The following is a 22,932-nucleotide window of genomic DNA, read 5'->3' as shown; positions in this document are numbered from 1 at the left end:
CGGCAATATGCAGGCGAGCGGCTCGTGCCATTGGTTAACCTGCGCCGCTTCGATTCGGACGCCGGACCAAAATAGCAAAGCTAAGTTAATGCGGAGTTGTTATGTCATAGCTAGCGTTCATCATGTCCCATAGACCAACATTTCATAATCCATGTATTTGGATGGCAGGTGGAATGCTCAAGGAGGCTCGAGAACGCGCTAGAATTAGTAGTCAAATTAACACCATAATACCCCGATACAAAAATAGACTTAAAATCCCCTTTCCCTGTTGCTTTGAGAATATTTGAAAACTATTTCCCCTTATGCAATAGAAATATCATGTGCCAGCCGGGTAGGATATCTGAGGGTACAATTTCTCACCTTTGCTATTGCTACATACGCTGTTAATGTGCCATATTTATTTAATAACAGACCCAATCAATGTGACACACTTTACGTCAATGAGCCTAGGTTAGGCTACTCACCGTAATAAAGGGAAGGGACGTCCGTTTTTCTTGCCATTTCACTGTGGACGGTAGAATTGTCTGGTGTGTAGTGATGCGATGGCATGGATGTTGAGTCAATGAACACTCCCGTATTTGGCTCCAAGTTTATAGGAAAGGTCCTCTCACCTGTGTGAAGCTAGCCACAATAAGGATTAGCCACAATTGTGGAATTTGTGGCTCGCCTTCAAAATAAAAGTCCCTCATTGAAAGCGATTCAAACGGATACCGTATGCCATATTTGGACAATATAATGAATGCTAAACAAGGTCGGAATGTTATATAATTTCCACAAAATAAAATAATTGTCTCATTCCTTCTAAATGGTGCCTTTTGTCGCCAGAAATATCACTACTTAGTGTAAAAATAGTGTAAAATCTGGATTCCAAAAGGCTTTCAATATCAGGTAAGGTGTCCTTTTACCTTAAAACCACTAAATATGAATATTGAATGGAATTTTATTTATTTTGAACAAGTATTTTATTTCAGTTGATGTAGGAGTTTTTGCCATGTCCCCAGCTGTTATTCGTCAAGTTCCACAAGAAATAGTAGCCATAAAATAAACCATTTAAAATACATCCTTACCTATGGATCTTGGGTCCATGGAACGGGGTATCAGCCTACTCAGTTACTCCAACAGATTACAATTCTGAAACGTTTATATAAATAAACGTCATAGCTCTTTGTGGGACTGTGAAACCACATAGTAGGTTTACTGGTGATCTTTTGTGTCTCATTTCACAGTTGTTTCAGAGTCCTACAATAAGAGCTCGGACGCTAACATTTGTTTAAACTCTTCACAGCTGTGTTCTGTTGGTGTCACCGAGTAGGCTGATGCCCCATTTCATGGACCCAAGATCCATAGGTAAGGCATGCTAAATTAATGTTCAATAGGCTCGAATAACCCGTACCCCTGCATATTTGACTCGGTACCGATACCCCCTGTATATAGCCTCGTTATTGTTATTTTATGGTGTTATTTTTTAAAACTTTTGTATTTAGTAAATATTTTCTTAACACTGCATTGTAAGTAAACATTTCACGGTAAGGTCTACTACACCTGTTGTATTTGGCGCAGGTGACAAATACAATTTGAATACTGAGGTGATTTCCCACAGTTAAAGTTCCCTAATATGAGCTACAACGCTAATATGTGTGTAAACTCTTCACAGCTGTGTTCTGTCAGTGTCACTGAGTAGGCCGATGCCCCGTTTCATGGACCCAAGATCCATAGGTAAGGCATTACATAGGTAAGGCATTACAGTGCATACAGTATGCCCCCAATGCAATACTAAAGTATAATACATCCACAGTGTGATTTCAACAGATTTGTGTTTTGTTGAATTGATACACTCACCAGCCAGTGTATCACCCAAGTCACAGACAGTTCTCTCTGCTACCGCATGTCAAGCAGTACCGGAGCGCCAAGTCTAGGACCAAAAGGCTCCTTAACAGCTCCTCTCACCAACCATAAGATTGCTGAACAATTAATCAAATGGCCACCAGACTATTTACATTGACACCCCACCCCCCCCCCCCCCCCCCTTCATTTGTTTTGTACACTGCTACTCACTGTTTATTATCTATGCAGTCACTTCACCCCTACCCACATGTACATGTCGATCACCCTGTACCCCAGTACATTGATTCGGTACTGGTACCCCTGTATTTCGCCTCGTTATTGTTATGTTATTGTGCTACTTTTTACTTGAGTTTATTTGGTAAATATTTTCTTAACTCTTCTTGAACTGCACTGTTGGTTAAGGGCTTGTAAGTAAGCATTTCACGGTAAGGTCTACACTTGTTGTATTCCGCGCATGTGACAAAAAGTTTGATTTGATTAGGTACACCACCCCGTTCACGAAAATTGATTGCTCCCTACAAGACAGTGAGTCACGTGGCCGTGGCTTGCTGTGTAACACAGGCAGACGGGTATCAAGGCATTCAGTTACTGTTCGATTGAACATTTGAATGGGTAAAACGATTGACCTAAGCGACTTTGAGCGTGGTATGATCAACGGTGACAGGTGTGCCGGATCCAGTACCTCAGAAACACCCTCTTGGGCTTCACGCACACATTGTTTAAGGTTTACAGAGAATGGTGTGATGAATAAAAACCATCCAGTCAGCAGCAGTCCTGTGGGCAAAAACAGCTTGTTGATGAGAGAGGTCAAAGGAGAATGGCAAGAATCGCGCAAGCAAACAGGCAGGCCACACAGACAAATAATGGCGCAGTACAACAGTAGTGTGCAGAACGGCATCTCGGAACGCACAACTCGTCGATGCTTGTCACAGATGGGCTATTGCAGCAGACGACCACACCGGGTTCCACTTCTATCAGCTAAAAACAAGAAGCGGCTCCATGGGGCACGCGATCACCATCACTGGACAATTGAGGAGTGGAAAAACTTTGCCTGGTACATGACAAAGTTCAATTTACTAGAGTGGCCTGTGCAGTCCCCAGACCACCACCCAATAGAGCACCTTTGGATGAGATGAAATGGGTTGTTCGCAGCATGAATGTACCGCCTTCCAATCTGCAGCAACTGCGTGATGCCATCGCATCAGCATGAACCAACATCCCTTTTGGACATCCCTCCCCCTGCTACTACTTTCCCTATTTAGCCCATATCCCAATGCCCCAGGGCAGTGATTGGGGACATTGCCCTGTGTAGGGTGCCGTCTTTTGGATGGGATGTTAAACGAGTGTCCTGACTCTCTGTGGTCACTAAAGATCCCTTGGCACTTATCGTAAGAGTAGGGGTGTTAACCCCGGTGTCCTGGCTAAATTCCAATCTGGACCTCAAACCATCATGACCACCTAATAATTCTCATCTTACAATTGGCTCATTCATCCCCCCTCCTCTCCCCTGTAACTATTCCCCAGGTCGTTGATGTAAATGAGAACGTGTTCCCAGTCAACTTACCTGGTAAAATAAGGATTAAATAAAGAATATGAATCTGGAACATTTCCAACACCTGTAGAATGCCCTGAAGAATTCAGGCTATTCTGGAGGCAGGTCTGACCCGATACTAGATGGGTGTACCTAACAACATTAAGACATTGTTCAGCATTTCCTAGTTCAAATATGGCATTATTCCACTATTTGTATCACTTTCAATGGGGGACCTCTATTTTGAAGGCTAACTGCAAATTCCACTATTGTGGCTAATCCTTAATGTGGTTATTTTCACACAGGTCCTCCTCACCTCTCCAAGGATGCATGCACGTACATAGCTCAGAGAGCCAATTTATGCCTTGCACCTCTCAAATTTTGTAACAATGCGGAGAGCTCAGTATAGCTCCGCATTGACATAATTGGTTGATGGTAGTTGAGGGCGGGAGGTCCTGTATAAAACACAAACTCACTTCCTTGACAACAGCTCTGCGCTGCTCAGCGAAGGTTAAGAAGTATGAATGCCCTGACCTCAGAGGCCACATCGCCATAAAGGCGCTGCACGGTCAATCTGTGTCTGCTTTGGCCGTGCAGCATTTGTGACTCTACTTTGTCTCTATACTGACTCTTAGCTTGTTTGATTGCCTTGGAGGGAATAGCTCCATACTGCATCGCGGTGCACCTCCCTGACTTCCCTGCAGAAGTCAGGGAATTCATACTTCTTGCACTTCACTAAGCAGTGCAAAACTGTTGTGAGGGAAGTTGTCAAGGAAGTGACTGTGTTCATACAGGACCTCCCACCCTCACCTAGTCAACCAATCATCAACCAATCATGTCAATGTGGAGCTATACTGAGCCCGCCCCGCCACATTGTTACAAAATTTGAGAGGTGCACCATGATGCGGTATGGAGCTATTCCCTCTGCAAGGCAATTAAACAAGCTAAGAGTCAGTAGACCCACTCCAATTTGCTTACCGCCCCAATAGGTCCACAGACTACGCAATCACACTGCCCTAACCCATTTGGACAAGAGGAATGCCCATGTAAGAATGCTGTTCATCGACTACAGCTCAGCATTTAACACCATAGTACCCTCCAAACTTGTCATTAAGCTCGAGACCCTGGGTCTCGACCCCGCCCTGTGCAACTGGGTCCTGGACTTCCTGACAGGCCGCCCCAGGTGGTGAGGGTAGGTAACATCTCCACCCCGCTGATCCTCAACACTGACACCCCACAAGGGTGCGTTCTCAGCCCTCTCCTGTACTCCCTGTTCACCCACGACTGCGTGGCCATGCACGCCTCCAACTCAATCATCAAGTTTGCAGACGACACTACAGTGGTAGGCTTAATTACCAACAACGACGAGACGGCCTACAGGGAGGAGGTGAGGGCCCTCGGAGTGTAGTGTCAGTAAAATAACCTCATACTCAATGTCAACAAAACAAAGGAGATGATGGCGGACTTCAGGAAACAGCAGAGGGAGCAGCCCCCTATCCACATTGACGGGACAGTAGTGGAGAGGGTGGAAAGTTCCTCGGCGTACACATCACGGACAAACTGAAATGGTCCGCCCACACAGACAGCGTCGTGAAGAAGGCGCAGCAGCGCCTCTTCAACCTCAAGAGCCTGAAGAAATTCAGCTTGTCACCAAAAACACTCAAACTTTTACAGATGCACAATCGATAGCATCCTGTTGGGCTGTATCACCGCCTGGAACGGCAACTGCTCCGCCCATAACTGTAAGGCTCTCCAGAGGGTAGTGAGGTCTGCCCAACGCATCACCGGGGTCAAACTACCTGCTCTCCAGGACACCTACACCATCCGATGTCACAGGAAGGCCATAAAGATCATCAAGGACAACAACCACCCGAGTCACTGCCTGTTCACCCCGCTATCATCCAGAAGGCGAGGTCAGTACAGGTGCATCAAAGCAGGGACCGAGATAATGAAAAACAGCTTCTATCTCAAGGCCATCAGACTGTTAAACAGCCATCACTAACATTGAGTGGCTGCTGCCAACATACTGACTCAACTTCTAGCCACTTTAATAATGGAACAATTGATGTAATAAATGTATCACTTGCCACTTTAAACAATGCCATTATACTGTATAATGTTTACATACCCTACATTACTCATCTCATATGTATATACTGTACTCTATACCATCTACTGCATCTTGCCTATGCCACTGAGCCATCACTCATTCATATGTTTATGTACATATTCTCATTCATTCCTTTACACTTGTGAAAATAAGGTAGTTGTTGTGAAATTGTTAGGTTAGATTACTTGTTAGATATTACTGCATGGTCGGAACTAGAAGCACAAGCATTTTTATACACTCGCATTAACATCTGCTAACCATGTGTATGTGACCAATAACATTTGATTTGAGCTCATTTTGGCTTCGGCATCCCTCTGGAGGCTCCGCAATCGCGTCACACAATCCATACGGCGCCTCTGACCACATATGCAGATCAAGCATAAATTGGCTTTAGATGCTGCACGGCCAAAGCAGACGTTGGATTGACCATGCACAGCCTTTCAGCGTGCACTGCTTAGAGCATGTAACATCATCAAGAGAGCCAGGGAAGGGATGTATGGGCATTGCACACCTTAGAGAATAACCTTAATCACTTATGATTTGCATTGTGAAATGTCTGTTCTGGAATACAGTATTCCCACATAAATGAATGCATTTAAACTATCAATGGAATACATTTCTGTACAAGAGAAAACATTTTTGGTACCAGACTAGAATTTTTGTTGCACTGTATTTCAGGCTGCTTGGCTTCTGAGGGTTCCAAGAACGGTCTATCCCCTCTGTATGACACCAGTGACCTCTAGTGAACAAAATGTAGTACTGCAATGTCCAAAATAATCTCACCTAAACTACATACAAGACTATGCAAACCTACACCAAGGTCAGCATGAGTAAGTCAACTGTACTTCACATCTAGATAACAATATTGCAATTCTCTCCAGATGAGATAACAAACTGAGTAACAACTGAAGGGTCAGGAGGTTAAATCAGATGTTTAAAAGATTATCTAACACATCAAATCTCCCCAGATGCATCCATTGTATTTGGAGACATCTGGGTTTGAATCCAACTTGTCATTCACTAGCCTGGCTGACGTGCAGACCGACATGGTACACAGCGAGGAGAGTGATGTGCAGCCCGAGTCTGTCCCTTTAGTCAGGAAAGTGACTTTATCTTGGCCAGGTCGCAGTGGCAAATGAGAACTTGTTCTCAACTAGCCTACCTGGTTAAATAAAGGTGAAATAAAATAAAATAAAAAGTAATTGACAGGACTAGAACGGGTTTTAAAGTCTCCACAAGATGGGGCTATGATCACACAATCACCAAATAACCACATTTAGTACCTCAGGGATCATTCCAGAACCACCGGAGATATAAAATAAAAAAAAATGCATGACAGAAGACTTTGATTTCAAACTTTTTACTATTAATAAATGTCCCATATCATTTGGCTTTCAACACAAACACGTTTAAAAATGGATCATGTTCAGATACCAACAGTTACACACAACATGATACTAAAAGAGCGATAATTAATATGTAACATGACATGGTTGAAATAAAATGATTAGCTCATATTGTCAACTCTTCAGTGTCAACAGAAAACATATTCCTTTAACCAATAAACAGCTCAGTTGTTCAAATGTAAAGGGTAGGTCCAGAGGACAAATACTGTATATGCAAACTCTGATAATTTTCCAACAAAACAGAACATTATTTATCCTAACCTTCCGATCCAATGCCTAGCACCTCTGTACAGAGCCACTGAATGCATGTGCATTATTACTTCATTGATTATCCTAATGGCAGTAGAGTAAACCGTCATCTGGCTACTGTAGACTTAGAGAACTTCACAAAACTAGTCCAGTACACACAGGTAATTATCCTTCACATCCTTCACATGACAGTTTTCTGAGCTTCTCTACTAGGCCTTTTCTAATGTGTATTGTGCATGTGTGCGAATGAGGTAATCTAAACGCTAATGACAACATTGCAGTATACTGTACCTCCATACTACTCTGTGAAGTTGACTTCAATTCAACATCTGTGGTTCTGGTTATCACTGTGGGTGACACTGGTTCGACCTCAAAACAATGGACCTTTTAAAACAAATTAACATAAAAAACCAAGTGCGTCAATAATAATAAAAACCTTCAATTTTCCTTTAGGCCAAAAAGAGGACGTATTCCACTGAACGGTACAAGAGTGAAATAGCTACCAAATGTAGCAATACTTACGTGTCAGTGTAGTGAACTAACACCATATGGTTTATACTACAAAACACAATGTTACATCAACTTTCTTTTTTTAAGGTAATACATTAATTATTTGATTACCAATACAGCCTACACATATAATTTGTCTGCAGAGTTAAACTAGTAAGTAGGCTTTTCTTCACACACTAAAATGAATTATAAACAAGAACATGTTATAAAACAAGTAAAAAGAGAAAATACAGAAACATAACAGGCACTATTAATCTCCTTTGAGGCACTAATATTACAGAGTATGTTGTCTCTTTTTCCTCTTCGCTACTCCACCTTCTTGACGCGTCCTTTGAAAGCATCCATAAAGTTGAAAGCTCCCAGATACATCCCCAGCAGAATCCCAAGCTTGACGGGTATAATACTGGTGATAAAAACAGTCAATTAGGCTACATATTATCAATGATCACTGCAATGCGCAATTTATAGCTTATTAGGAGAACAAACATCGTCTAGAAGAGAAAGTGAGTCCAAATTACTTCATTGGAACTTCATTAGAACCAAGTACATTAAGTCATCTATTCTGTTAGCCAGCCTAACTAACAGAATAGATCACTAGCCTAACTGGTAATCACAGTGGGACTAAATTAAACCCCTTAAAGAAGAAAACACTGATGAAAATCCAATGAATTATTCAGGATATAATCGACGCTGTTTGAATGTCTTCCAGTCCAGTAAGAAAACGTATTTCGAAGGGCATAATAACCTCATAATTGCACTACTTATCATGTTAAGAGAAGCCATTTCATGCTTTAGTCATTTTGTCTAATTGGTGGCGAGTGATTGCGTCTACTGTATTCGTCATGGCTGTATTGTGTTGTATTCGTCATGGCTGTATTGTGTTGTATTCGTCATGGCTGTATTGTGTTGTATTGTATTCGACATGGCTGTATTGTGTTGTATTCGTCATGGCTGTATTGTGTTGTATTCGACATGGCTGTATTGTGTTGTATTCGACATGGCTGTATTGTGTTGTATTCGTCATGGCTGTATTCGTCATGGCTGTATTGTGTTGTATTCGTCATGGCTGTATTGTGTTGTATTCGACATGGCTGTATTGTGTTGTATTCGTCATGGCTGTATTGTGTTGTATTCGACATGGCTGTATTGTGTTGTATTCGTCATGGCTGTATTGTGTTGTATTCGTCATGGCTGTATTGTGTTGTATTCGACATGGCTGTATTGTGTTGTATTCGTCATGGCTGTATTGTGTTGTATTCGTCATGGCTGTATTGTGTTGTATTCGTCATGGCTGTATTGTGTTGTATTCGTCATGGCTGTATTGTGTTGTATTCGTCATGGCTGTATTGTGTTGTATTCGTCATGGCTGTATTGTGTTGTATTCGACATGGCTGTATTGTGTTGTATTCGTCATGGCTGTATTGTGTTGTATTCGTCATGGCTGTATTGTGTTGTATTCGTCATGGCTGTATTGTGTTGTATTCGTCATGGCTGTATTCGTCATGGCTGTATTGTGTTGTGTTGTATTGTATTCGTCATGGCTGTATTGTGTTGTATTCGTCATGGCTGTATTGTGTTGTATTCGTCATGGCTGTATTGTGTTGTATTCGTCATGGCTGTATTGTGTTGTATTCGTCATGGCTGTATTGTGTTGTATTCGTCATGGCTGTATTGTGTTGTATTCGTCATGGCTGTATTGTGTTGTATTCGTCATGGCTGTATTGTGTTGTATTCGTCATGGCTGTATTGTGTTGTATTCGTCATGGCTGTATTGTGTTGTATTCGACATGGCTGTATTGTGTTGTATTCGTCATGGCTGTATTGTGTTGTATTCGTCATGGCTGTATTGTGTTGTATTCGTCATGGCTCTATTCGTCATGGCTGTATTGTGTTGTGTTGTATTGTATTCGTCATGGCTGTATTGTGTTGTATTCGTCATGGCTGTATTGTGTTGTATTCGTCATGGCTGTATTGTGTTGTATTCGACATGGCTGTATTGTGTTGTATTCGTCATGGCTGTATTGTGTTGTATTCGACATGGCTGTATTGTGTTGTATTCGTCATGGCTGTATTGTGTTGTATTCGTCATGGCTGTATTGTGTTGTATTCGTCATGGCTGTATTGTGTTGTATTCGTCATGGCTGTATTGTGTTGTATTTGTCATGGCTGTATTGTGTTGTAGTCGACATGAAGCCAACGACTCACTCTTTCATTCACTCATTCTCAAAGGCCTCAAGGAAGTAATGTAGCCATGGAAATCATTCCAAATCAAAACTTCCCCACCAGACACACTCAGCTTGTTCAAACTTCTAAAAGCCCTCTTTCTCAAGGACATTTCCATAACGCAAAAAGCCTTGTGTAGATTTAAAATCTTGAGGTTGCAGATCATTTGTCAACTGCCGTCCTAATCAGGTGTAGGTCTGAATAAATCTGTTGTATCCAGCTAAATGTAGTCTTGCAGTCCACTCAACCAGGTGCTTCTATAACTGCTCATTGGCATCCGTACTTGACATAAATGCATAAGTAAGTGTTTAGCAACAGCCCAAAGGCTGGCAGATGGCGATCGAGTCATTTCCATCTTACCTTCCAAACGCATTGTATGAAGCCGGTAATAGACTTGTATTCTCCTGGACTGGTTCGTAGCTAAAACATTATCCAGTCAGGCTGCAAAGGCATCGATTTCCTCCTTAACTAAATTTAATGGCAGGAAGGCCAGAATATATGCATACTTTCTTTATGAAAACACCCTTTTCCACCACCAAGCTAAAGTGGCTAATGCCTAGGAATGCTAGTCTCGGGTGTTACGTATCACGTTCAGCCAATCAGGTTGCGGCAGTGTGGTTTACCCCTGACTGAAATCAGGGTGCAACAGGAAGTAGCATTAGCCACTAGCCTGGTGGAGGAAAATGGTGTTTCAAAGAGCGTACTCATATCTTCTCAGTTTATTTCCTCCTTCTCGCAATTAAAATGTAGGAAATCAACACCTTTGCAGCCAGAATAGAAAATGTTTTAGGTATGGACCGGGTGTATTGCCAGCTGCATACAATGCGTTTGGACCGTAAGATGGAACCATCAATTCCAGATCAATAGCGCCATCTGCCGGCCTTTGGATAGATTGGTAAGCATTTACCGGTACCTGCCAGCCTTACGGATATACAAAGGCAGCCTAATTCTGATCTTTTTTTCCCCACTAATTGGTAATTTGGCCAACACCTCAGAACTTTTCACATAAGATATTTTTCAGAGCTGATCGGATTGGGCAAAAAGACCAATTAGTTAAAAAAAAAGATCAGAATTCAGCTTACTGTTGAAATACAGCCAAAGACAAGGTGTTGTGATGTCACGTTGGCAGAGGAGGGACAATGATGACCTTTTGATAGCCTTCAAAATAAATTGAAAATGTGATTTTTTAAAAATATGATCGATGCAATATGCTCTGGGGTGTACCCAAGTGGCCCTGCCATTACAACAAACAGTTTCCCCATTTCTAGGGGCATGTTCAGGAGGGTATAACATTACAAAAAGTTCTAAAAGATTTGTATGGTGTAGATAAGAAAATTATTGTCGTACAATGAGAATCATACCAGCTGTGTATCAGGTTGTTTCCCTTCATTAAATACACCCCTGTAACGACTGTATTAGCGCTGACTAGGTTTGCACTGGGTATGAGTGAGGGTTGGCTGAATGATTGTAGAGCCTTGACTAACATGACTTCATCTTGTCTTACAAAAACACAACATTTTTTTATTATAATTCTTGAAGTAGTCACATCCCAATGGGATTTACAGTTATGGCCATATAAAACATTGAAAATACACCCAACCACAAAAGTGCATTTCTACATACTGTAACAGGTATTTCATTGATGCACAATGCCTCTTTAACAACGGCATTAGGCCCAAGTGAAACATTCAAACAGCTTTGACAGATTTCCGTAATTCAGTAGTCAAAAACAAACTCCCGCACTCTCACTAGTTCCCTAAAATATGTATCTGTATGCAAATTCATCAATGCACATGAACAATCCTTCTACAGGGCTTTGGGTGAGGTCTGTTTCACAAATAAAGTGACAGAATGTACCGTCAGTACTAGTGATAATGCAGTAACACTATGCAGATTCAATTTTCACCAGAGGTATCAGGGAATTCAATGCTGACCATTTACCTCAAGCTGTTGGATAATGTAAATGTTATGCTAACAGAAATCACCTCGGAGCCCTCTCTTAACAGTGTGAACTGTAGACATAACCGTTAAATCTACATGTTGCTATTGGCAGCCAGTGACGCTGATGCACGAATGGCTTCATATGTTACAGAAAACACAATTCACACCCTGAGGGTGTGTGAGTTTGTTGACCATAGGCATGGGTTAAACGAGGGTCAGAGTGCAAGGGGCTGAAGTGAAGATCAGTGCAGCTTAAGGCTTGTTGTCTCACAGTGCTCTGGGTTCTCGAAGGCACCCAGGTACTTCCCCAGGAGAGCTGCCTGCTTCCACCTCAAGGAGCTATAAGGACACGGTGAAGGGAGGTCAGCAACTTTATAAAACACTCACTTCACTCTTTGTGCATTAACCATCTAAGATTAATAACCAACCATAGTGGATCTGAAGTTACATTTTCAACCAGAACCTGTGATCATTAACGTGCCCCCCAAATAACCACATTGTGTCACAATGTCTTAAGATACATTCAAGTGCATGTGGTATGTTAGTGAAAAAAACAACATGGAACAAGTTTCTTTGAACTATATCAGAGCTGACAGAACTGCCTGATGTAGTGAAGTAACAAGCTTCATAAGTGCTCACAGTTTAGCCTGGCAATGCATTCGTCCTTAGACAAAATACTAAAGCTGTTGCTTGGCAACCCAGCTCAAATGCTTGGGTCCACATACACCAACAGTATAAAAATGCTTTGACTTAAAGCTTGGGGTGGTTTGGTTTCGCTACAAGTGCTAGTCACAAACCAGATGTTTGTTTGTCCATCCTTCCTCGTCAATTACTACAGTAAATAATTCACCATCCTGTCCGAGACTTGAAGACTCACTAACAGGCTAGTTTAGGTCACGAACAGTAAAAACAAGCCGTAAAAAAGTAACATTAGGGAAGATGTGGACTATGCTAATTGAAAGACTTGTACGTAAACAACTTGTGGCAGGGAGGGAGGCTAGAAAACTAGACAGAGGGCACCCTACCTGGGCATAGAATAGTGAAGGAAACCGTTTGTGACCAGGGGTATGACATTACTGTGCATTTTGAGCATGTAACCATTTCTGAGTATTGGAATGGAGTGACTGACAGTGTCATTGTGCGTGTTTGTGCAGCAGATCTGAGGCAGTGCGACAAATAGCTAAACACAGCATGCTATCCCATCATGAAGTGTAGAGTGGAAGAACATAAAGGGACTCACTTCTTCAGGCCTATGATAAGATACATGGTCCTTGGGAGCAGAAGGTAGACCTGGTCAGTTAAAATGGCTTCAATGATCTTGTTTGCTACGTAGTCTGGATCCAGGATGGGCAACAAGAGAGGCCACCTGTGGGGGGAAACAATTTATTTTACCTACCAGCACAACTGTAGCCAGTCCATAGTATGTAATGTTTATTCTTGTGTACAGTACACACTTCTGTTTGTTGTTGATAGTGATAAATTCAAATCAAATTTTATTTGTCACATACACATGGTTAGCAGATGTTAATGCGAGTGTAGCGAAATGCTTGTGCCTCTAGTTCCGACAATGCAGTAATAACCAACAAGTAATCTAACTAACAATTCCAAAACTACTGTCTTGTACACAGTGTAAGGGGATAAAGAATATGTACATAAGGATATATGAATGAGTGATGGTACAGAGCAGCATAGGCAAGATACAGTAGATGGTATCGAGTACAGTATATACATATGAGATGAGTATGTAAACAAAGTGGGGTATAATCCTGGATGCCGATTGGTTAGAACGGCATTCCAGTCGGTATCCATTCCACAAGTTACCACTGGTTAAATATATGACGTTCAAATGCCTATTTACTCTGTTCCATCGCACGTCGCAATCCACTGTTTTATCAGCCCAGCCAGGCAATTTATAAACTCGATCTCCACTATAAAAAGCATCTATTCATGATCTCCTATTTATTTTATACTAGCATTGATTTTTGAACTGAGATTTGTATAAACCTTGCTGTCAGTCTACGACATTTGCAACATTGTTTCAATATTGAAATTTGATCTTCTGGTGTCCCATAATAATGAACATGTCAGGAGGAGACAGACATGCATCTTTTCTTAGCCAGTGTAAATCATGAATCAGCTGGCATCATTTTTATGGATATATACAAAGAAACAGCTTCAATTTCAGCTTCAATTTTTTTCAATTTCCAGCTTCAATTTAAAGTGATTGTGTTAGCTGTGTTGTTGGCTAGCTCCTCTGAACAAGTGTCCCGACGAGAGAGCAGATTTCCTATGCCAGGTGAAATTGAGCATCGTTAGCTCATTGTTATGGATGTATCCAAATAAATGTCACTAGAAAACAGATTAAACAAACGCAAATGCAGCTACTTCGCGGTTATTCTGGCTGCACTGTTTGACGTTACTGTAAGTTAGCCGTAATTGGGTAGCTAGCGAGCAAGCAAGGGATAAAAACGTTGCCAGACCGTTCTAAATGTTCCATTGCCATACTAACGACTGGGTCGCGTTTCCGGCAACTGAACCGATAGAACGAACGACCAGCCGGCTTGGATAGAAACCCTAGATTTGTGTCAGGACTATATCGAGAGGATGAAATAGTATGAATAAATTAATCAAAATTATATGAATGAAAATATGTCAATTATTATTTGAATATGTTGGTAACTCATAGTATAAAGGTGATAATGCCTTTGAAGCCAGTGTTTGGAGGATATATTGGAACGATTTGCCTAACACCCCTGCCAATATATCCTCCAAACGCCGGCTTCTCTGGCATTATCACTTAATTGTACCATAGGGCTAGCAATTTTGACTAGCAACGTTGAGTATCAGTCCACATACTTGACCTATGTGCGTGACCTTTTATACATAGTGTTGTGACAATAGGCATTAGTAACTCACAAGCACACAGCTCAGAGAGGAAGTCTCCCAGAACTTTTGTAAGTCCTGCCTCAACACAACCTATTTTGCCCTGTCAATGCTGAGACAAGGTCATAAAAAATAAAAATAAAACAATTTCAAGTCTCTCGTAGGGAGTTTCAAAGGAACAGAACTGGCCCTGGCATTTAAAGAGATTGCATATTAAAGTCGTTTTCTACGTGGATGCAAACCCTTTTAGCAGGATTCAATCTCAAACTTTTAATGAGAAACTTTTTTTTAAATATATGCAAAGAGGATAACCCTTTATAAAAGCATTAAAAATAATTGGACAACTTTAAAGTCTAATTAAATCCCGTATAACACCTTATGGCAAATAACTTACTTAGTATTGCAGCCATCGAACATGCCAGTATTGATGAAGAATGGACACACTATGGTAGTCTTGACTCCATCCTTCCCAGTAGCCAGCAGCTCCAGAGCCACAGACTCAGCAAAGCCAATAGCAGCAAACTTACTGGCACAGTAATCTATCAGGAGAGGGAAACATGTATTTGCAAACAGTTTTAGAGCAGGTTAAACAAAGGTCTCTACAGCAAGATAATGTTTGTCTTTACTAAATTGTGAAATTGCATTGGCAATGTCAACGTCACTTAAGTATTGAAATAGACTGTCCTTGAACCATTTTTCAGTCCATCTACCTCAGTCTGTTTTTGGAACTTTCAACTACAGTAGTACAATAAGTTACACATTAAACCTCTACCCCATTCGAGGTCGACTGCTAACATGTGTATCGATCAGCTCCATGATAGAAATCTGATTGCATAATGTACTGGCCAGAGTTTACAGCATAGACAAAGGTAATGTTCTGCACAATGGCTAGAGGGTGTGTAGCACTGTTGGGAAAAGGACCTGTAACTAAGCATTTCACTGTTAGTATACACCCGTTCTTTACAAAGCATGTGACAAATAAATGTCCTTAGATTTTCTGTGCAGGCTTTTGTTCTTGCATTGCACCAACACCTGATTAAGCCAGTCAAACATTGATTAGCCATCAGGTGTCTTGGTGCTGGACCGGAACAAAAGCCTGCACATCCCGTCGCTCTCCAGGTCCAGTATTGAGGAACATTGGAGTAAGTCATGCATAGTGGGTGATTTACCTGCTAGCCCATTGACACCAATCAGACCAGCTGAACTGGCAATGCTGACCAGATGACCGTGGTTGTTGGCAGTCATCGCTGGGAGAAAGGCTTTATATGTCTAGAGAGAAATTAGCAGGAAATATGAATCAGTACACAGATCTGTGTTCATTTGATGGGTGAGGGTGGAATTGACACTACAAGGGACATAGGCCTACAATGAGGTTAGAGCCATCAAATGTTTAGAAACATATTGGCGGATTTAGGATAATGCTTTCACATTTAAAATGCCTGCACTGACAGATAAAGACAGCAAGTGAGCGAAACCAGACAAGACAGTGTGCGCAGATGTGCACTAGTCATCTCATTTGCTCACCCAAAAGTGTGCCATGGTGTTAACTTCGAAGGTTTTCTCAATGAGGGAGTCTGGTGCATCCATGAACTTCCTGCCCGTGACGATGCCTGCGTTGTTTATGAGAATGCTTACATCCCCCACCTCTCTCTTGACCTAAACATAGACATATGTTAACTTTTACCACACTACTTCAAAAAACACACGTTGACTCGACACACACATCTTTTTGTTTCCTACATCCTGGCGACTCACTTATGGTAAGGATTATATAACATTTTTGCTGAGTAATTATGGACATGGGTAACAGGTTGAACCTGGGGGGGGTATTTTAAGAGGGACTGAACTGGTCGATTTCTCATCTGTTTTTCTGTTGCTCAGATTTCAGTCTTGGGGTTGTGGTTCAATGTGGGTGTGTACCCTGGCAGTTTGGGGCAGTTTTCAACGCTCCGGAATCTATTTAATATCACTGCCATCCAATCACAGGAGACCATAAGGCTTGCTGAGAATTACCCAACAAAGCAGCAACACTAATTCAGCAAAGTATAGTCTTGATGGAAGACTAGTTGATAAGAATCAGGTGGATTACCTTGTCAGCCACTCTGTAGACTTCGGACTTGTCACTGCAGTCACACAAGTAGTAGTGGACCTTAGTCGCCCCTTTCTCCTTCACTAGCCTTGAAGTCTCCTCCATGCCCTCCTGGTTGATGTCCCACAAGACCAGAGAAACGCCCAGGGGGGCAAACTTCTCAGCCAGGAGCCGGCCAATGCCGCTGCCCGCCCCAGTGATGAGGACGATTTCACCGGTGACATTTTTGTTCTTGGGTGGGATGAACAGTCGGACAAACGCCTCCATGTTGTAATAGATCGACATTACGATCACTTGAAGGGTTTCCAGGAGGAAATTCATTCTTCTGATCCCTGGAAAGACAGTTGTCACAATTAAAAAGTTCATTTGTTTGCTAACTTCTGTTTGATTTAATTGTTTTATTTGTTTGTCTATTGAATAGATTGGGCTATAAAACACTCATCTGCAAACTTTGCAGTTTAGTGTTCTGCTTTTGTAGTTAGTCAAATACATTTCTGTAGCCTATAGGATCAGCCTTGTTTGATCTGAAAAGGATAACTTTCAACTGATAATATAATGCATGAAATGCCACTAGGCTATTCATGAAATCACACGACAAACTCAAAAACACACAAGTTTGATTGTGATGTAAACAAAATGCATGTGCACTAAATTAGGGCTGGGCAATATGGAAAAAATATCATCACGGTATTGAAAAAAATTGGATGTATGACGGTCGTTAATGTTTTTGAATAATAAAAAGTTCTACATTTGCTTTATGAGTAACGCGCGACCCTAGGGTGCTAAGGATTACAAAAATCAGTTTTCTCCATTCTGATTGTTTTATATGGTTCAATGCAACTTCAACCCAAAATCATTTATACATTTTCTGCACTCATTTGAGATCATTTCCACACTGCCACGTAGGGCTGCACAATATTGTCAAACCATCTAGGCCTCATTTCGAACCAAATGTTGCAATTGCAATTTGACTTGCGATTTAGAGCAAAACACTTGGGAGGATAGAATGATAATTCAAATTCTATAGTTGGAATATAATAGTGGGCACTTTGAATACAGTGTTTTTACAGGACAATGAATGAAAATGCAACGGGGAGGAGTTATTGTGACAGGGTAGACACCAAAGTGTTGACAAGTGTTTCCTAGGGGACCCTATAATCTTTGGCTACATTGAATGTTCTCTTAACTACATGAAGTAGCTAACATTCTTACATTGCACATTGCTCTGATTTAGAAGTCACAGCTGCACAAACATGCTGATCTAGGTCTACACAAACACTGGTATTATCAGGCTGTATAGCCAATTTGCTCTGATTCAGTACATTTATTAGCTAGAGATTAGCAGCTTTACAAGATTTAGGCCGAACTTGCTAAGAAAAGACAAACTAGCTGTTGGCAGATGTAAGAAAAACGAATAGTGTAATTATAGAACGCTAGTGGATTTATATTAAAAAGCAAAGTGAATACTGCATTGTTGTCATCAACATTGTTGCATGCGCTGCATTGACCATGAAGACTGAACGCAAGAGTCGTGGTCGAGGAACAACAAATGTGCTCCTTGAGTGACAGAGGGCAGGGCTAAGTCTGTGTGGAAAGCGGCATGGAGAGAGAGCCGACTGAAGTAGCGCAGTAAACTATTATTTTTTTTAAATGGACATTACACATGCCGTATCACATTTAACAAACATTCAAATACCGTTATAGAAGGTAAAGTAAAAACCCAAACCGGTCCGTGCATCAATACCGGTAGATTATAAAATACGGTATACCGCCCAGCCCTACATGACAGGCCAGAGCAAATACAAAGTAGCAAAATATATGTATGTATATAGGTATGTGTGTATGTGCGTCTGTTTGTGTGAATGTGTGTGTGGGTATGTGTGTATGTGCGTCTGTTTGTGTGAATGTGTGTGGGTATGTGTGTGTGTGCGTCTGTTTGTGTGAATGTGTGTGTGGGTATGTGTGTGTGTGCGTCTGTTTGTGTGAATGTGTGTGTGGGTATGTGTGTGTGTGCGTCTGTGTGAATGTGTGTGTGGGTATGTGTGTGTGTGCATGTATGTGTGGGTATGTGTGTATGTGCGTCTGTGAATGTGTGTGTGGGTATGTGTGTATGTGCGTCTGTGTGTGTGAATGTGTGGGCGTGAGAAGTCAGTATAAAATGAATTGTTTTGTATTCTTGACTTTAGAACGTTCCCGTGAATAAACCTTTTCTATTTAGCTGGGCCTCCGTCTGTTTCATTCGACCAGGATCTTACACATTATGGTTTGCAGACAGAGTAAATATAATTAAATTGGGTGATGTACCTGGAGAACATAATTCTCCTATCACATTTTATAATTTATGAAGAATACAATTGAACAAAGCTGAATAAAATAAAGGATATTTTCTCTAAACGATTTGAGGGAGTGCGCACACGCGGCTATTCTGTGTTTTGAGCAATTAACAAATAAATAGGTATTCCACACACTTCATAAGTATCTAATTCACAATTTGATAATGTCTAGAATTTCATGGCGACATTCTCTGTGTGGCCATAATGCACCCTAAAAAAATCCATTCCTATGGTGGCCAGTGGCCGTTGTGCCCTTGGCCCAGAATGGTGCGCGCTCCGAAGCGCCTCTCACTAACATGGCTCTCCATCAAGTGATCGGGTCTTTCTCACAGGCTACAAGTGAAGACAGACATCGGGGAAGCAACTGCGCGCGTCCTGATCCATTTTTTTTAAATGTAACCTTTATTTAACCAGGTAGGCTAGTTGAGAACAAGTTCTCATTTACAACTGCGACCTGGCCAAGATAAAGTAAAGCAGTTTGACACATACAACACAGAGTTACTCATGGAATAAACAAACATACAGTCAATAATAGGGTAGGAAAAAAAGGATATATATATATATATATACACACACACACACACACACACACACAGTGTCTGCAAATGAGGTAAGGGAGGTAAGGCAATAAAATAGGCCATAGTGGCAAGGCAATTACGATATAGCAATTAAACACTGGAGTGATGGATGTGTAGAAGATGAATGTGCAAGTTGAGATACTGTATTTATTTATTTTGCACCCCAGTATGGGGATGGGGTAGTTGGATGGGCTATTTACAGATGGGCTATGTACAGCTGCAATGATCTGTGAGCTGCTCTGACAGCTGGTGCTTGAAGTTAATGAGGGAGATATAAGTCTCCAGCTTCAGTGATTTTTGCAGTTCATTCCAGTCAATGGCAGCAGAGAACTGGAAAGAAAGGCAGCCAAAGGACAAATTGGCTTTGGGGGTGATCAGAGAAATATACCTGCTGGAGTGTGTGCTGCGGGTGGGTGCTGCTATGGTGACCAGAGAACTGACATAAGGCGAGGATTTACCTAGCAAAGACTTGTAGATGACCTGGAGCCTGTGGGTTTGGCAACGAGTATGAAGCGAGAGCCAGCCAACGGGAGCGTACAGGTCGCAGTGGTGCGTAGTATATGGGGCTTTGATGACAAAACAGATGGCACTGTGATAGACTGCATCCAATTTGTTGAGTAGAGTGTTGGAGGCTACTTTGTAAATGGCGTCGAGGATCAGTAGGATAGTCAGTTTTACGAGGGTGTGTTTGGCAGCACGAGTGAAGGATGCTTTGAGGTGCATATTGAAGATATTGGAAAAACTGTCCACATTTACTTTGCCATCCAACAACATAAGTAGGCCTAACGAACAGCAAAAGCGCTAGCACTATCCTATGTCAATCTACTATCCCCCATAGTACAAAAGTCAACCTATTCTATGCGAGAAATAAATATTCCAAAGTCTGGGAGAGTTGTATTAATTTGGGATCTATTGCATCCCACAACCACTAGCATTAAAAAAAAGTTGTATTTATAAGTTTGTAGTCTTAACATCTGGCACAATTGCCAGAAAATAGCATAACATCGTTTTGAAGTTCTTTCAAGTGTTTCTTGCACAGAGATTTCGAGATCCTCTTTTCAACACTCAAACTCTATTGTCGGATTTGTCTATAGTTAATCGACATCCATTGATGGAACATTATCTGTTTAATAAGGGCAATTAATATTTTAACTTGCGACATTCTTCAACTCACAATTTTTTTGATTGAAAACCAAATTTGCTGGTTTTTAGGAGTCTTAAAATTTTAGCTAGACCTGGCAACCCTGATCTTTGTTAATGGTTGAGAAAGGCAAGGGACAGCAGCAAAGTCCTGTATGGCAAAACTTTGAGAAGTTAAATGAGAAGGAAATACAAACTTTGCGAGGGGCAATTGAAATACAGTAATGCTACTACAGGTGCAATGCTTAACCATCTGAAATTGACACACTGAGACCCAAACTGTTGCAGCAGCATTGTGATTTCACGTGGAATGTTTTAAAAACATTTTAACACATTTTACCAAATTTCATCTTGTTAGTCACCCTAACTCAGATATCACTTTCAAAACTGCAAAATGTTTCTCCACCCAAAGGCAAAATTGGTAGAGTAGCAGGAAATGTGTTATGAAATTGCTAAATATTTTACCAGCCCCATGGCAAAATTGCAAAGGCTAGGGCTGGCACTGACTTCATAATTTTTATTTGTCAAAACAGCAGCCAGGACTCAATCATCATGTCACCAGAATAAGAACCTCGATATTTACTGGAAAGGAGCATCAAGATCATTACCGTGCACTTTCACCACCCTGTGAAGTTAATCATAATTTATTTCCTCTGTAGCCTAATAAACTGCATGCTTTCCCGAGTCGTAGTGGGAGAACCACACACCTGTATCGTGTGACTTTCGATAGGATGGTTTAATATATCAGATGGTCTATTATATTGGTAAGATAGTCAAGTGACCGCTCTAAAAATGGAAATACATGTCCTCAAAGAAGGAAAGCAGGCGAGAACAGGTGAATTGTGGATTGATGGCTCATCTTTGTAGCCCTCAGTGGCAATGTCCATACTAATGAGTCCATCGCTCTACAACAGGCGCAACTGATTAAAAGTTGTATTTCCACAGTTGCCGAAATGCCACGTGCGTCCACTTATAGCAGGGAATACCAACCTAACCATTGTGAAACTTCTATTCGATAAAATAAGCCTCACGTAGCGAATGATCAATTACATTTTGTTTAACCAAATGCAACACACGGACCTCCATACAAACATTCCTCACTTCGTGGACATATTTTAGTTTGAGTAAAACCTCTCGCTTCGCCTCTTCCACTCTGAACATCAAAATCTGTGAATAAAGGCGTTTCCGCCGTAATTTCTCGCATAATTCATGTAGCCTATTTTGTCGACATTTGTCAAATTCACCGACAAATTCAATGTTTCCATCATGCCAATCGTGGCACTCTAACATACACGTCCTTGACTCACATTAAAAATGCTGGATGTAAAACTGATTTCTTAATCAGCTTCAACCTTACATATTTTGTAACAACTATCGCTACATTTCAACACTGTAAATGCGGGTCTGTTAACGACCTATGCACTCGCGAATCAAAGCAACAAAAAAAGACGAACTGAAAAAGGATTTTGTCTCCTTATGTTGAGATTTGTCTTCAGTGACGTTACCTGCACCTTCAGCGTGGTTTATTCGTTGCTTTCCCGTCGTCAAATGCCTGAACAGTGCAGCCTACTTTCCTTGAACTGAGCTGGAGCCTGGTTATGTAACGTCACATGACCCCCAATCAAAGCCACTGATCAAAGCCAGAAAGGAAGAGAGAAGCCCAACGGGGGGAAATCTGTCTCCCTCCAGCAGGTGGCGTTTTATCGTTGTTTTGCCCACCAAGCATGGAGTATGGAGGTCAATGAAAGTGTTGAATAGTATTATTATTATTTTTTACCTTTATTTAACTAGGCAAGTCAGTTAAGAACAAATTCTTATTTACAATGATGGCCTACCAACAGGCAAAAGGCCTCCTGCGGGGACAGGGGCTGGGATTAAAACACATGACAACACAGCATGGCAGCATCACAACATGGTTGCGGCACAAACATTATTGGGCACAGACAACAGCACAAAGGGCAAGAAGGTAGAAACAACAATACATCACGTGAAGCAGCCACAACCGTCAGTAAGTGTCTATGATTGAGTCTTTGAATGAAGAGATAAAACTTATAGTTTGAGTGTTTTTTGCAGCTTATTCCAGTCGCTTGCTGC

At 41.4% G+C, this 22,932-nt stretch overlaps 2 protein-coding genes across 7 annotated transcripts in view; both read right to left on the bottom strand.

Moving 5' to 3' along the window:
* The window catches only part of LOC110508829 (choline transporter-like protein 5-A), a 66,911-nt gene extending 66,322 nt beyond the window's left edge, over positions 1-589 (bottom strand). For 2 of the 3 annotated variants that reach the window (XM_021589671.3, XM_021589672.3), the window contains exon 1: positions 465-589. In XM_021589671.3, the coding sequence (XP_021445346.3) occupies positions 465-549 (85 nt within the window). In that variant the 5' untranslated portion in view covers positions 550-589. The remainder of the gene's footprint in view (positions 1-464) is intronic. The other variant, XM_090224961.1, reaches the window with a different exon arrangement.
* Positions 590-6,830: 6,241 nt separating this feature from the next.
* On the bottom strand, positions 6,831-22,503 carry LOC110508828 (epidermal retinol dehydrogenase 2). Of its 4 annotated transcripts, none has more exons than XM_021589669.3 (7): positions 22,344-22,503; positions 16,788-17,119; positions 16,223-16,354; positions 15,868-15,967; positions 15,093-15,237; positions 13,056-13,181; positions 6,831-8,054 (listed from the first exon to the last, which is right to left on the bottom strand). In XM_021589669.3, the coding sequence occupies exons 2-7, from the start codon at positions 17,106-17,108 to the stop codon at positions 7,958-7,960; spliced, it is 921 nt and encodes a 306-aa protein (XP_021445344.2). In that variant the 5' UTR covers positions 17,109-17,119; positions 22,344-22,503; the 3' UTR covers positions 6,831-7,957. The 4 variants fall into 4 exon arrangements, with proteins under 4 accessions (XP_021445344.2, XP_021445345.2, XP_036822229.1 ...); XM_021589670.3 differs by having other exon boundaries at positions 6,831-12,154; positions 22,344-22,480; XM_036966334.2 differs by having other exon boundaries at positions 22,350-22,458.
* Positions 22,504-22,932: the final 429 nt, after the last annotated feature.

The sequence above is a fragment of the Oncorhynchus mykiss genome, chromosome 28 (genome assembly GCF_057628025.1).
Source record: "Oncorhynchus mykiss isolate SJ-2025 chromosome 28, ASM5762802v1, whole genome shotgun sequence".
NCBI lineage: Eukaryota > Metazoa > Chordata > Actinopteri > Salmoniformes > Salmonidae > Oncorhynchus > Oncorhynchus mykiss.
The sequence above is the reverse complement of the archived record's forward strand: the minus strand, read 5'-3'. Positions and strand labels throughout refer to the sequence as shown.

Coding starts and splice junctions, on each gene's coding strand:
- LOC110508828 (XM_021589669.3), bottom strand. CDS start 17,108: ATGAATTTCCTCCTGGAAACCCTTCAAGTGATCGTAATGTCGATCTAT. Junction 15,968..16,222: donor ACACCATGGCACACTTTTGG/GTGAGCAAATGA, acceptor ATTTCTCTCTAG/ACATATAAAGCCTTTCTCCC. Junction 8,055..13,055: donor CTTATCATAGGCCTGAAGAA/GTGAGTCCCTTT, acceptor TTTTATCACCAG/TATTATACCCGTCAAGCTTG.